Source organism: Elephas maximus, chromosome 4 (genome assembly GCF_024166365.1).
Source record: "Elephas maximus indicus isolate mEleMax1 chromosome 4, mEleMax1 primary haplotype, whole genome shotgun sequence".
Classification (NCBI taxonomy): domain Eukaryota; kingdom Metazoa; phylum Chordata; class Mammalia; order Proboscidea; family Elephantidae; genus Elephas; species Elephas maximus.
In genome coordinates, this window is record NC_064822.1 from 69,062,986 (window position 1) to 69,079,043 (window position 16,058).

The window sequence follows — 16,058 nt, forward strand, 5'->3', positions numbered from 1 at the left end:
TATGTGGCAATTCTACTCTGTTCTACAGGGTCACTATGAGTCGGAATTGACTAGACGATAATGGGTTGGTTTTTGGTTTCGGTGTTACCTATGAGGAGCCCTGGCAACACAGTGGTTGAGAGCCCAGATGTTAACCAAAAGGTCAGCAGTGCAAATCCACCAGCCTCTCCTTAGAACCGTATGGGACACTTATACTCTGTACTTTAGGGTCACTGTATATCAACAGCAATAGGGTTGACTTTTTGTTAGGTATGAAGTGATATCTTCTTTTGGTTTGGATTTGCATTTCTCTGATAATTAATGATGCTTAACATCTTTTCATGTACTAATTAGCCATTTATATATCTTTTTTGAAAAATGCCTATTCAAAACCCATGTTTACATTGAGCTATTAGTCTTTTATTATTGAGTTTTTATAGTCTGGATACAATTTCCTTTTCATTTCCCTGATTTGAAAATATTTTATCTCATCCTGTCAGTTGTCCTTTCAGTTCTACAAGTATTCCTGAAGCAATAAAGCAATAATTTTGATGAAATTCAATGTATTTTTTCTTTTAGCATTTAAGCTTCTTATGTAATATCTAAGAAACCAGTGCCCAACATAGTCACAAAGATTTAATTCTATATTTTCTTCTAAAAGGTGTATATAATTAGAACTATATGTAGATCTGTTGTATATTTTGAGAAAAATTTTGTCCTTGGTGAGCTTTCTTTCAACATAGCAAGACAGAAAACTGGTAGGGGAGGTCTGGGGGAGAGGTAAGTGGATCTATCTCTTCCCTGATTATGCAGAAAACATGAATATATTTGTGTCCAATGTGAATGATCACCAACGGTGGCCTCAGCAGTAGAGAATTTTAACAATACCATGAATAGGATAATATGTTGTATGGATACTAGTCAGCCTCCTTCTCCAGCCACTCCTATCATTGCCTAATTTAGCTCATGCACTAAGTGGCCATGGTGGCAAGGATGGAGCTTATGCATGGGCTTAGCAACATGCGCTTCCACCTATCAAGGCCAACTTGGTTATAGCCACGGCTGACTGCCCAATCTGCCAACAGCAGAGACCAACACTAAGTCCTTCTTATGGCACTATTCACTGAGGTAATTAGCCAGCAACCTGTTGGCAGTTTGCTTACGCTGGACTGCTTCCATCATGGAAAGGGCAGCATTTCGTTGTAACTGGAATAGACACTTGCTATGGATATGACTTTGCCTTCCCAGCATGCAATACTTCTGTGGACACACAGAATGCCTTATCCACCATCATGGTATCCCACACAGAATTGCCTCAGATCAAGAGACTCACTTCACAGCAAATGAAGTGCAGCAATGGGCCCATGCACATGGAATTCACTGGTCTTACCATGTTCCCCATCATCCTGAAGCTGCTGGCTTGAAAGAAAGATGGAATGGCCTTATAAAGACACAATTACAGTGCCAGCTAGGTTGCAATACCTTAACAACGTTGGGAAAATGTTCTCCAGGAAGCTGTATAAGCTCTAAATCAGTGTATTATATATGGTGCTGGGTCCCATAGCCAGGATTCATGGGTCGAGGAATCAAGGAATGAAAATGGGAGTGGCACCACTCACTATTACCCCTAGTGACCCACACGTAAAATTTTTGCTTCTCTCCCTGTGACCCTACGCTCCCTCGGTCTAGTGGTATTAGTTACAAAAGCAGAAACGTTCCCATCAGAAGACACACCACAGATTCCATTGAACTGGAAGTTAAGCATGCCACCCGGCCACTTTGGGCTCCTCATGCCTCTGGATTAGCAGGCAAAGAAGGGAGTTACTGTATTGGAAGGTGTGATTGATCCTGGTTACCAAGAAGAACTTGATTGATACTACAAAAAGGAGGTAAAGACGAATGTGTCTGAAATACAGTCAATCTCTTAGTGCTTCAATGACCTGTGATTAAAGTCAGTGGAAACCAACATGAGCACTAATGGCCCAGACCCTTCAGGAGTGAAGGTTTGGGTCACCCTAAAAGGCAAAGTATCATGACCAACTGAGGTGCTTGTTGAGGATAAAGAGAATACAAAATGGCTGGTGGTAGAAGGTAGTTCTAAATACCATTTATGACCATGTGAACCGATTGCAGAAATGGGGAGTGTAGTTGCTGAGTACACCTTCCTAATATAAATGAGCCAAATAATTTGTTTCCTCATTTATAAAATATAAAATGTAAATATGACTAGAGTGTTTTCAGTTGTATACATATTAGTTGTATCATATTAGGCAAAAGTATGACTTTGTAATTGTCTTCATTTAACATTCGGTATGATTTAAGGTTTGCCATCTCCAGCTCTTTGAACATGTCATTATACTACTTTACTTTATCTTCTCGAGAGGCCCTTTGAAATCTTCTGTTCAGTTCTTTTACTTCATCAATTCTTCCTTTTGCTTTAGCTGCTCAGCATTGGAGAGCAAATTTCAGAGTCTCCTCTGACATTCATCTTGCTCTTTTCTTTCTTTCCTGTCTTTTCAATGATCTCTTGCTTTTTCATGTATGATGTGCTTGATGTCATTCCACAACTTCTCTGGTCCTTGGTCACTAGTGTTCAATGGGACAAATCTATTCTTAAGATGGTCTCTAAATTCAAGTGGTATGTACTCAAGGTCATATTTTGGCTCTCGTGCACATGCTCTGATTTTCTTCAGTTTCAGCTTGCACTTGCATATGAGCAATTGATGGTCCGTTCTGCAGTCGGCCCCTGGCCTTGTTCTGACTGATGATATCGAGCTTCTCCATAGTCTCTTTCCACAGATGTACTCAATTTGATTTCTGTGTGTTCCATCTGGAGAGGTCCATGTGTATAAAAAAAAAATAGTCACCGTTTATGTTGGTGAAAGAAGGCATTTGCAATGAAGTAGTTGGTCTTGCAAAATTCTATCATTCGATGTCTGCCATTGTTTCTATCACCAAGGCCATATTTTCCAACTTCTGACCCTTCTTCTTTTTTCCAAGTTTTGCATTCCAATTGCCAGTAATTGTCAATGCATCTTAATTGCATATTCACTCGATTTCAGACTGCAACAGCTGATAAAAGTCTTCCATTTCTTCATCTTTGGCCTTAGTGGTTGGTGCATAAATTTGAATAATAGTAGTATTAACTGCTCTTCCTTGTAGGTGTATGGATATTATCCTATCACTGACAGCGTTGTACTTCAGGATAGATCTTGAAAAGTTCAAAGAAATGTATTATAACAACGTCTGCAAAGAGCTGGAGATGGAAAACCAGAGGGAAGAACATGCTCCGCATTTCTCAAGCTGAAAGGACTGAAGAAACAATTCAAGCCTCGAGTTGCAATAGTGAAGGATTCCATGGGAAAAATATTAAACGATTCAGGAAGCATCAAAAGAAGATGGAAGGAATACACAGAGTCATTATACCAAAAAGAATTAGTCAATGTGCAAACATTTGAAGAGGTGGCATATGATCAGGAAATAATAGTGCTGAAGTTAGAAGTCCTAGCTGCTCTGAAGGCATTGGCAAAAAACATGGCTCCAGGAACTGATGGAATATCAACTGAGATGTTTCAACAAACAGATGCAGCACTGGAGGTGCTCACTTGTCTACACCAAGAAATATGGAAGACATCTTCCTGGCCAACTGACTGGAAGAGATCCATATTTATGCCTATTCCCAAGAAAGGTGATCCAACAGAATTTGGAAATTATAGAACAATATCATTAATATCACACACAAGCAAAATTTTGATGAAGATCTTTCAAAAACAGCTGAAGCAGTACATTGGCAGGGAACTAAAAGAATTTCAGGCTGGTTTCAGAAGAGGACGTGGAACCAAGGATATCATTGCTGATGTTAGATGGATCCTGCCTGAAAGCAGAGAATATCAGAAGGATGTTTACTTGTGTTTTATTGACTCTGCAAAGGCATTTGACTGTGTGGATCATAACAAATTATGGATAACATTGGGAAGAAAGGGAATTCCAGAACACTTAATTGTGCTCATGATCAACCTTTACACAGATCAAGAAGCAGTTGTTTGGACAGAACAAGGGGGTACTGATTGGTTTAAAGTCAGGAAAGGTGTGTGTCAGGGTTGTATTCTTTCACCATACCTATTCAATCTGTATGCTGAGCAAATAATCTGAGAACCTGGACTATCTGAAGAAGAAAGGGGCATCAGGATTGGAGGAAGGCTCTTTAACGACCTGCATAATGCGGAAGACACAACCTTGCTTGCTGAAAGTGAAGAGGACTTGAAGCACTTACTAATGAAGATCAAAGACTACTGCCTTCAATATGAATTGCACCTCAACATAAACAAAAATCCTCACAAGTGGCCCAATGAGCAACATCATGATAAATGGAGAAAAGATTGAAATTGTCAAGGGTTTCATTTTACTTGGATACACAATCAACAGCCATGGAAGCAGCAGTCAAGAAATCAAAAGACACATTGGTTGGGTAAATCTGCTGCAAAGGAGCTCTTCAAAGTGTTGAAGAGCAAAGATGTCACCTTGAAGACTAAGGTACGCCTGACCCAAGCCATGGTATTTTCACTCACATCATATGCATGTGAAAGCTGGACAATGAATAAGGAAGACTGAAGAAGAATTGACGGCTTTGAATTGTGGTGTTGGCGAAGAATATTGAGTATACCATGGACTGCCAAAAGAATGAACAAATCTGTCTTAGAAGTACAATCAGAATGCTCCTTAGAAGCAAGGATGGCAAGACTGCATCTTACATACTTTGGACATGTTGTCAGGAGGAATCAGTCCCTGGAGAAGGACATCATGTTTGGCAGAGTAAATGGTCAGTGGAAAAGTGGAAGACCCTCAATGAGATGGACTGACACAGTGGCTGCAACAATGAGCTCAAGCATAACAACGATTTTAAGGATGAGACTCATGGCAACCTTATGTATAGAACAAAACTTTCCCCAATCCTGCATTATTTTCAGGGTTGCTGGCCTGTTTGAGTTCATTGTTGTAGCCACTATACCAATCCATCTTACTGAGGTCTCCCTTGTCCTTACTAGGCCTCTGCTTCACCAAACACATTCTCCTTTAGCAATGGATCCCACCTGATGATTTGTCCAAAGCAAGCTAGTTGGACAGTAGTCTGTTGCGATCCATAAGTTTCGTATTGGCTAATTTTCATAAATAGATCATCAGGCCTTTCTTCATAATATATCTTATTCTGGAAGTCCCACTGAAAAGTGTCCACCATGGGTGACCCTGCTGGTATTTGAAATATGAGTGACATAGCTTCCAGCATTATAGCAACAAACAGGCCACCACAATGTGACAAATTGACAGCTGGGTGGCAGGTACATATATAACATGCAATAAATGTCATTAACTTTCCTTAAAATGCATGTATCCTTAAGGACTCTTGGCCAACATGTAGCCATAGACAGAAGCACCATGACTTCTGTCCACTCCAAAGACCAGAAAAACTAAGCAAACAGAGACAAATATCAGTCCTTGAATCTGAAGTGTGAAATGAAGGGATAAAGGGCTCAGCCATGCACCAAATGGAATAAGAAACTGACAGAGAAGGCGAGTGAAGAGAGATATGTTCAGAGGTCCCTTACCAGCTAACGCAGCACGGATTCACCATCTTGGACTCCTGTCAGAGATCAGCAGATGGGAGCACGAGAAAGCAGCTTCATGGAGCTTCCAGCAAGAGACAGAGCACCCGGTAACCAACAACACATGCTTTCCCACCTCAATCCTCTCCAGCTGCTCTACTTCCATGTGTCCTAGCTGGCAGCATTGGCTCAGCTGGCAGGGAAGTACAGTGTCCGTGTCACTTGGATTTGCCCCACCCACATCCTAGATCAGTGGACAGGGACTAAGGGGAAACAGCACCCTGTAACCACGATATACACTTTCTAAACCCCACTTTTCTATCCCCTCCAAACTCTTCTGCTTCTTGCCAGCCACAGTCCCTGACCTGGAGGCACCTACTTCAATCCCTGGCCACTTGGGTTCACCCCGTCCATACTGCATGGCTCCAAGAATGCCATTTGTCTATTTCTGATGTTGCTTTTTTCCATTTCTTTGGTTCCTTTAATGCCTCCCACCACATCCTCCTCCTTTCTCAAAAACCCTTGGCTCTGTGTGCCATCTTTGCTTCTTCTTGAAAGGCTGAGAAGTACCACTCACTTCCCAGCCCGCAATACCATGCTGGTGGGATCCCAGGTTGTTTTTTTTTTTTTTTCTCCTTTTTGTTTTTGCTCTATTCTGTTTTTTTGTTTTCTTTTCATGGTGTATAAGCCCCTTCTAGCCCAGCTGCACTGCATGGCTTAGAAGCCACTCCCCCATTCTGCACAGCTGGGTAAGTGGGATCCCTGAGGACATTTTTTTTTCATTATTTTTCTTTTATTTCCTCTTTCTACCTTTCTCTCTTTCTTCATTTCCCAGTTGTTGTCTCTCTATACCTACCTTCTTTTCCTGTCTCCTAAATACCTGGTGCTCTGTGACATCTATACCTCCTCAGCTATATTGCTCAGCTTGGGAGCTGCTTCCAGTTTTTAAAACCACACTGGTGGGACCCCTGGGGACTTTTTTCTTCCAAATTTTTATCTAGTTATTCCCCCCCCTTTTTTTCTTTTTGTTTTTCTTAATGCATCAGTTTCTCATCTCTCCACTCCATCGGCAAGCTCACTTAGCAGTCTTGTTTGTTTTTGGGTCCTGTTTCTCTCTCCTCTCTCTCCCTTTTCCAGACCTATATTAACTCCGCACATTGAAACCTCTCCCCTCTTTCCTACCTATCTGCAATATGCATTGAACATCATTCCCCTGAGCAACACACACACAGCCTACCAGAGTCTGGCCAGCACTGATTCCCAACAGACCCAGCCAGCTACAAACAATCCATCTTAGCCCTTCCCCTTCAGCTGGACCTGGCCTGCTGCACCATAGCTGAATGACTGGCCCTACCCATTGGACAAGGAGATGAAAAGTATCATGACCCCAGGCAAGTAAACATCAAGGATCGCACACCTTGCCTGCTCAGACATAACCAAATAAAACAAAAGAACAGGATGAAACAAACAGATCTACAATCAAAAAGTGAAGAAAATAACTACTGAATGTTCCTATGACAGCAGACAATATCAAAATATATTTTAAAAAACAGGACAGGTTGGTTCCAGTAGGTGCCCAAAATAAAGCAGTAGATGATTTTCCAGTACAAGAAAAGGCACTAGAACTACCTGACAGGGAATCCAAATCTCTAATATTCAGAGCTATCCTGGAGTTGAAGCAAAAAGCAGAAAAAATGAGAAAAAAAAAATAGACAAATTGATGGAAAAAGCAGGCAGATTCATGGAAAATACAGACAAAAATAAAAGGAGGATTTAGGAAAATGATACAGGAACAAATTGCCAAAATAAAATCACAACTAGAAATCACAGAAAAACAACAATTAGAGATTCAAAAGATAAACAACAAGATTTCAGAACTGGAAAGTGTCATAGAAGTGCTGAGGTGCAGGATTGAAATGACGGAAGACAGGAACAGTGGAATTGAAGACGTACAATTGGATACTGCTCTGTTTGAGAAAAAAATCAGTAAAAAGAACAAAGAAAAATGTAGAAAACCTGAGAATTATGTGGGATACAATCAAAAGCAAAAATTTTTCAAGCGATTGGCATTCCAGAACAGGGGAAGTGAACAGAAAAGACAGAGAGGATCACTGAAAAATTAATTACAGAAAACTTCCTTAATATATTGGAAGATGAAAAGCTGACCATCCAAGAAGCTCAAAGAACTGCATATAGGATAGACCTGAAAAGAAAATGACGAAGGCATATCATAATCACACTCACTGTCATGGATTGAATTGTGCCCCCTCAAAATATCCGTCAAATTGGCTAGGTCATGATTCCCTCATTTGACTCTATGATTGTCTACCAGTTTACCTTCTGATGTGATTTCCCTCTGTGTTGTAAATCCTATCACTATGATATAATAAGATGGATTAGTGGCAGTCATATTGATGAGATTTAGAAGGTTAGATGGTGTCTTAAGCCAATCTTTTTTGAGATATTAAAGAGAGAAATGAGCAGACAGACAAAGAAACCACATACCACCAAGAAAGCAGTGCTAAGAGCAGAGTGCATCCTTTGGACCTGACATTCCTGAGATGTTCCCAGACCAAGGGGAGACTGATGACAAGGACTTTCCTCCAGAGCTGTCACAGAGAGAAAGCCTTCCGCTGGAGATGTCAGCCTGAATTTGGATTTACAGCCTAGTAGACTGTGAGAGAATGAATTTCTTTGTTAAAGCTATTCAGTTCTAGTATTTCTATTATACCAGCAGTAGATGACTAAGACACTAGCTAAAATCAAAACAAAGAAAAATTCCTAAGAGCAGCATGAGAAAAACAAAAAGTCACATACAGAGGAGAAACAAGAAGACTAAGCTCTGATTATTCAACAGAAAACATGCAGGCAAGAATGTAATGGAAGACATATATAAAACCTTGAAAGAAAAAAATTGCCATCCAAGAATAATATACATTGCAAAACTCTCATTTAAATATGATGGTGAAATTAGGACATTTCCAGATAAACATATATTAAGGGAATCTGTAAAAACCAAACCGAGCTTACAACAATTATTAAAAGGTGTCCTTTAGCCTGAGAGCAAACAACATCAGATCACAGCCTCAATCTAGGATGCAAGCTAGTACCATCCAGATACCAACCTAGGAAAAGAATTACAACAGGAAACCAGAGAGGTTAATCTGTAAATAACAACAATGTCAGAACAGTAAAAGAGGACATAAATGGTGTAGGTTTAGAGAGGAAGGCAAGGGGCAACCGGTAATAATAAACAGGTTCAAACCTAGGAAGATAAGGGTAAATTTCAGGGTAAACACAAAGAAAGTTAACAAACCTACTCATCAAATGAAGAAAAATATAAAATCTCAATAAAAACAAAATCTACAAAAACAAAAGAAATCCACAAACAAAAGGAATTCGGCACAGGACAGTAAGGGGAACAAGGAAAACGTAGGCATCACAAAAAAAGCATTACAAGATGACAGCAATAAACTCACACAAGAATTACACTGAATGTGAATGCCCTAAAAGCACTCATAAAGGGAGAGAGTGACAGAATGGATTATAAAACAGGATCTACCAATACGCTGTCTACAAGAGACACACCTTAGGAACAGAGGTGTAAATTTATTAAAAATAAAAGGATGGAAAAAATATATCAAGCAAATAACTACCATAAAAGAGCAGGATTGGAAACACTAATCTCAGTTAAAATAGACATTAAAACAAAATCCACCCTAATAGACAAAAAAAGGCAAAATACAATGATTAAAGGGACTTAACCATAAAGGCTTAACCACAAAAACACCTACATACCCAATGACAGGGCTCCAAATTACATAAAATAAACTCTAATAGCACCGAAAAGAGAAATTGATAGTTCCACCATAATAGTTGGAGACTTCAACACACCACTCTCGGTAAAGGACAGAATATCTAGAAAGAAACTCAACAAAGATACAGAAGAGCTAAAGGGCACAATCAGCCAACTGGACCTCATAGACATACATAGAACACTCCACCCAACAGCTGCAAAGTGCACTTTGAGGGAAAAAGATGTGGCCGTCTGCTTCCACAAAGATTAACAGTCTTAGAAAACATATGGGGCAGTTCTGGGGTCATAATTAGTCAGAATTGACTCAACAGCAATGGGTTTTACTCACTTTCTGATCAGTCTGTGCAACTATATATAGTTATTTATGTATAATAAAATTTAAAAAAAGATGTTCATTTTAGGAGAAAAGCATTTATAGAAGTATTGTTTTTCATGAGAAGTAAATACTGAAAATAAGCAAATGAGCATTAATAGCATAATATATAAATAAAACATTGTAAAATCTAAGTCTTGAAAATAAACTACAACTATGTGTTAAAATATGCATGAATACTACAAACATAATATTGACTGAAATAAGCCTTCAAGGAAATGTTGAAATAATTTAAAAATCTTACCATGTCTTCATAATCTATGTAAAATAGATTAGATTTCTTAGAAGCACCGTCCACCCAGCTCTCATCCCATATTTTTCTTTCAATACTAATGTAATAACAATTGTCCGAATACATAAAGCAGACCTTTGGACAAGGACCACAGTGATATCCTAAGAAAGATTATGATTCATTATCCGAAAATGATTTGATTTAAAAAATGAAAATTAATGGACATATTTGCATAGGTACATACATATATGTCCATAACCAAGATATACACCTTCACAGACTGACACATTAAAAAAAAACACACACAAACTCATATATGTATACAAAGAAAGTTAGCCTCAAAATCCCTAGTTTATGTACACATATAAGGCCAGCAAACAAAGACTCCATCCTATACACACCCTGTAAATGTACAAATACTTCCCGTATTCGATTGCAATGAATACATAATGGTCTATTGCTTTTAAAAGAGTATTTTGTCTTATTGCTAAACAAGAAGGAATACCTTTATGCAATCTTTATTTATGAAAATTCGTTAATCAGTTTTATAATTAATGAAAATCTATTATCATCTTTCATACCCCAGTGTAGAGACAAAATATAACCTGTATTAATATCAGAACTTTAAAAAATCATAACATATCTTTTTGGGTTCTTATTACCCGAGAAGAATAACAAATTTATAGTAATTCTTACACAGATGCACAACCCATCTGTCATTTTGTCCTACTGTGGTGGCTTGTGTGTTGCTGTGATGCTGGAAGCTATGTCACATGTATTTCAAATACAGGTAGGGTCATCCATGGTCTACAGGTTTCAGCTGAACTTCCAGACTAAGATTAGGAAGAAGCACCTGGTGGTCTACTTCTGAAGAAATTGGCCCATGAAAACCTGTGGATAGCAGTGGAACGCTGTCTAATATACTGCCAGAAGATAAGCCCCTCAGGTTGGAAGACATTCTAAACACGACTGGGGAAGAGCTGCTGCCTCAAAGTAGAATTGACCTTAATGACAGAGATGGAGTCAAGCTTTCAGGACCTTCATTTGGTGATATGACAAGACTCAAAATGAGAAGAAACAGCTGCAAAAATTTCATTAATAATTGGAAAATAGAATGTACAAAGTATGAGTCTAGGAAAATTGAAAGTTGTAAAAAATGAAATGGAATGCATAAAGATTAATATCCTAGGCATAAGTGATCTGAAATGGACTGGTATTTGCCATTTTGAATCAGACAATCATGGTCTACTATTCTGGGAATGTACAAATTGAAGCGGCGTTGCATTCATCCTCAAAAGGAACGTTTTGATATCTATCCTGAAGTGCAATACTGTCAGTGACAGTATATTATCCATATGCCTACAAAGAGGACCAGTTAATAAGGCTATTACTCAAATTTTCCCACAAACCACTAATATCAAAGATGAGGAAACTGAAGATACTTACCAATTTCTGCAGTCTGAAATTGATCAAATATGCATTCAAGATACATTGATAATTACTGGTGAATGGAATGCCAAAGTTGGAAACAAAGAAGGAGGATCTGTACTTGGTAAATATGGTCTTGGTGACAGAAATGGCTCTGGAAATTGCATGACAGAATTTTGCAAGACCAACAACTTCTTCATTGCAAATATCTTTTTCAACAACATAAATAGTGACTATATGTATGGACCTCACTGGTTGGAAAGCACAAGCATCAAATTAACTACATCTGTGGAAGAAGGCCACGGAAAAGCTCAATATCATCAGTCAGAACAAGGCCAGGGGCTGACAGTGAAGACACTCAATGATTCCTATGCAAGTTTAAGTTAAAATTGAAGAAAATTAAAATAAGTCCACAAGAACCAAAATACGACCTTGAGTATATCCCACCTGAATTTGGAGATCATGCCAAGAATAGATATAATACATTGAACACTAATGACTGAAGACCAGACAAGCCGTGGGATGACAAAAGACGTCATACATGATGAAAGCAGAAAAAAAACAAATCCGTTGCTGTTCAGTCAATTCCAGCTCATAGCAAACTTTAATAGAGTAGAACTGCCCCACAGTTTTTCCAAGGAGCAGCTGGTGGATTCAAATTGCTGACTGCTTGGTTAGCAGCTGAGCTATTAACTACTGTACCACTAGGCCTCCAAAGAAACCAAAAAGTCATTAAAAAGACAGCAAAGAAGGAAAAGACAAAGATGGATGTCAGAAGAGACTCTGAAACTTACCCTTGAACTTAGATTAGCTAAAGCAAGAGGAAGAAATAATGAAGTAAAAGAGCTGAACAGAAGATTTCAAAGTGGGGCCCCGGGAAGACAAAGTAAAGTATTATAATGAAATGTGCAAAGACCTGCAGTGAGAAAACCAAAGGGAAGAACATGCTTGGGATTTCTCAAGCTGAAAGAACTTAAGAAAAAATTCAACCCTGAGAGTATAATTTTGAAGGATTGCATATAAATATGTAAATACTCTCTACAGTAATTTATATATTTACATATCATATTTATGTTGTTTATATGTATATAGTGTAAACACACACAGATATGTGCATATAGATGTATAAAGATATTATTTAATATTTTTATCAAATTTTGGGGGATATAAATATCTTTCTCCCTCAAGATTTTACAGAAATTGTACATGCTAAGGAAGGTAGATCAGTAATGTTTACTTTTATAAGAAATTACCCATGTACTTATATTTATAGTTTTTTTTTATTTTTTCTATGTCAAAGAATGCTATAACAAATATACTCCTACATGCTTCCTTTTGGATCTCAACAAGAATCTCCTTAAGGTACATAGTGATAATTTGTAAAGAAGGCTAAAGTTTGATTTTACTCTTATTTTAAAATTTTACCAACAGTACATGAATCTATTTTTAATCTATTTCTATGCTAACATTATTAAACTCTCAGATTTTCAAAAATCTATATCAACCTATTAGACTTGAAATGGGATGCCATTATATAATAAAAGTATTTCCTAATTGCCAGTGAATGTGAGCATCTTTTCACGTATTATATTTTGCATTTTAGCATTTATTAGTTTTGTTCATTTATAACCATCTCCCCACCCTCACACTACGGATTATTATTTATTTTCTCTTTTTCTTATTGATTGGAATGTTTTATTTCAATATTCTGCATATTCATGTTTTGTTATTATAACCGTTTAAATGTTTTCTCTCAAGTAGAATTCATCTTTGACTTGGCTGATATATTTGACTTTTCCTTCCATTTCAGTGAAGTTTTAAAAATTTTAATGAAGTCGAATTGACCTATACCCTGTGTCTTTGTTATCTAGTGCTGCTATAATGGAAATACCGCAAGTGTGTGGCTTTAACAAACAGGAAATTATTTTCTCACAGTTTTTAGGTACGGTCTGGTCAGTTCCGAATCATGAAACCCTAGAAGACAGAGGAGAACTGTCCCATAGGGTTTCCATAGAGTGGCTGATGGATTTGAACTGCCAACCTTTTGGTTAGCTGGCAAGCTCCTAAACACTATACCACCAGGGCTCCTTCTTACAGGTCTAACCCAGTAAAAACCCAGTGCCCTCGAGTCAATCTAGAAGCCCAAATTCAGGGTGCTGGCTGTAGGGGAATGGTTTCTCTGGCAACTCTGCAGAAGGTCCTTCTCTCTCGAGCTTCTGCTCCTGGGCGATCTTCCTGTGGCTTGGTTTCTTTCTTTTCCCATCTCTGCTTCTCTACTTGTTTGTTTAATTTCTTTTATATCTCAAAAGAGACTGACTCATGATACACCTTACACTAATCATGTCTCATGAACATAACAAACACAACCCATTCTTAAATGGGATTATGACCACAGGCATAGACGTTAGGATTTATGACACATATTTTTGGAAGACACAATTCCATCCATAACATCTTCTATATTATTTTGTCTTATTTTTGTGTTGTAGCACTGCTTTTCCAATTCCTACCTTATGTATATTCCCTTCTTTATTTTCTGATAGACATTTCTGAGAGATAACAATTGCTGTAGGTAAACCACATCTTGAACACACTTGCATATGTATGCAGACACTCAAACACACACAAGTGAAAAGTAAGAAAAAAATATTTATCTAACTCTTATTCCACTACTGGTACATATATGTGAATTTCAAATGCTTAAAAAATTCCAAAAAAAAAAGTAACAACATCATTTAATTAGAAAGATACAGCAGTGTAGCATATCATAGCATCTTCAGATTTAAGCCACTAAGAAAAAAGGAGATCTGTTGTTTAAAAAAAATATTTTTTACCGCTAATCACTAATACTTCTATTCACTGATTGGAAACCCTGGTGGCATAGTGGGTAAAAGTTTGGCTGCTAACCAAAAGGTCGACAGTTAGAATCCACCAGGCACTCCTTAGAAGCCCTATGGCCAGCCCCACGCTGTCCTATAGGGTCGCTATGAGTCGGAATCAAATGAATGACAACGGGTTTGGTTTTGGTTTTTTATTCACTGATTACAAGGTTTAAACTTTAGATCCTGATCATTTGTGAAAATACATCATTCATCCTTTATTAGGTAATTTTCCTAACAATCTCTTTTTACTTCTAAAAACAAATGGAAAATGTTCAAACCACAAAAAAGAAAAACTTTTAGAGGCATTACCTATGCCTCAGTTCTTATTGGAGAAGAATTTTTTTGTTCCTGGATTGAAGTTGCTATAGGAATGAAAGTAACTCAGCATGATTATAATTGTACAACCATGAAGATGAAGTTTTTTTTTGAATTTGTAGTAATTCCTTCAGTGACTAGGCTAATATTGATAAATATTAAGATTTTTTTTTTTAAACCAAGGAAACCTAATAGTAAAAGCCATTACAACCTAATATAAGCAGCAGCAACAACCAAAACAACAGCTCTTCTATCAGATGCCAGATTACAGCTTAACCTTTTCTTCATTCATCTGTTATTTATAATTATTTTATTAGTCTGTTAAACCAAGTCTTCAGAATATTATATCAGATCTTTTTTCAGCACTTACATGGAAGCAATCAGATGCTTACATAATATCATTGATAATTTTTATTAATTTAGAATACTTCTTCCATAATAATTCCATATTATCAGGTTTCTTTTTTATGTTTACTAAGTTTAAGATTATAAATACTCACACAAAAAAGAGAACAATTTGCTGTAATATTAAGAGGAGAGAGGATTTCAGGTTCTTATTCTATTAACAGTTTTCTTCTGTTCATTTTCGCATAGACTTACTTACCAGGAAAATTGAGAACTGTTACGATAATCACTATGAACACTAATTTAAGAAAGATAATTCCCAGGATCTCAGCAGTGAGTCTCCATGGAGCCAATGGAGAATCTACAGAGACAGAAATGGAGAAAATGTGGAAGATTTAAGACTGTTGGAGCCAATGGGTTGTATGTGATTGTGTACGAAAAAACCTATGTACACGAAAACTCACCAAATTCGTGGTATCTCCAGAACACCCAAAATAATTGAAATAGTTGTCCCAAGAAACAAGTCACTTTTTTTTCAAGAAAAAATCTTACACATGTTACCTATCATAATATTTCTGCCTATTCAGCATATTCAAGAAGTGTATGAGAGATTGTGCTTCGTCACATGTCGTTTACCTGAAATCGTTCTATGAATAATACCATTATACATTTAAAAAAATTAAAGAGCAGATAATATTTTTTAAAGACCTAAAACCATAGGAAAATTAAATTTTTTATTTCATGATTTCACTTCAAGCTAGATTCATGAATAAACTTTACTGTATTTTTATGCGCTTGTTTAATTATTAAGGATTTTTCATAAAAAATCTTCTAACACATGTGAACTTTGTTATTGTCTCAAAATTATGGGCATGGATGTTTCAATTACCCACTTTGAATTAATTGTGTATTTATACTAAAATTTTTGCCTACTTTACTACATTTAAAATAGATCATTAAATGATTTCAAGTAAAAATAGATGTAATAAAATTACACTTACCTGATGCCAGCCTGATGGCCATGTGGTGCTTCTAAGGGGAAGGCTGTATATCTGTGATGACCAAAAGTCAGTGATAACTGGGATAT

General features: G+C 37.3%; 1 protein-coding gene across 2 annotated transcripts in view; it reads right to left on the reverse strand.

Moving 5' to 3' along the window:
- LOC126075190 (NKG2-C type II integral membrane protein-like) overlaps positions 1 to 16,058 on the reverse strand; it is an 80,391-nt gene extending 64,333 nt beyond the window's left edge. For both annotated transcript variants that reach the window (XM_049882492.1, XM_049882491.1), the window contains exon 1: positions 15,973 to 16,058. In XM_049882492.1, the coding sequence (XP_049738449.1) occupies positions 15,973 to 15,994 (22 nt within the window). In that variant the 5' untranslated portion in view covers positions 15,995 to 16,058. The remainder of the gene's footprint in view (positions 1 to 15,972) is intronic.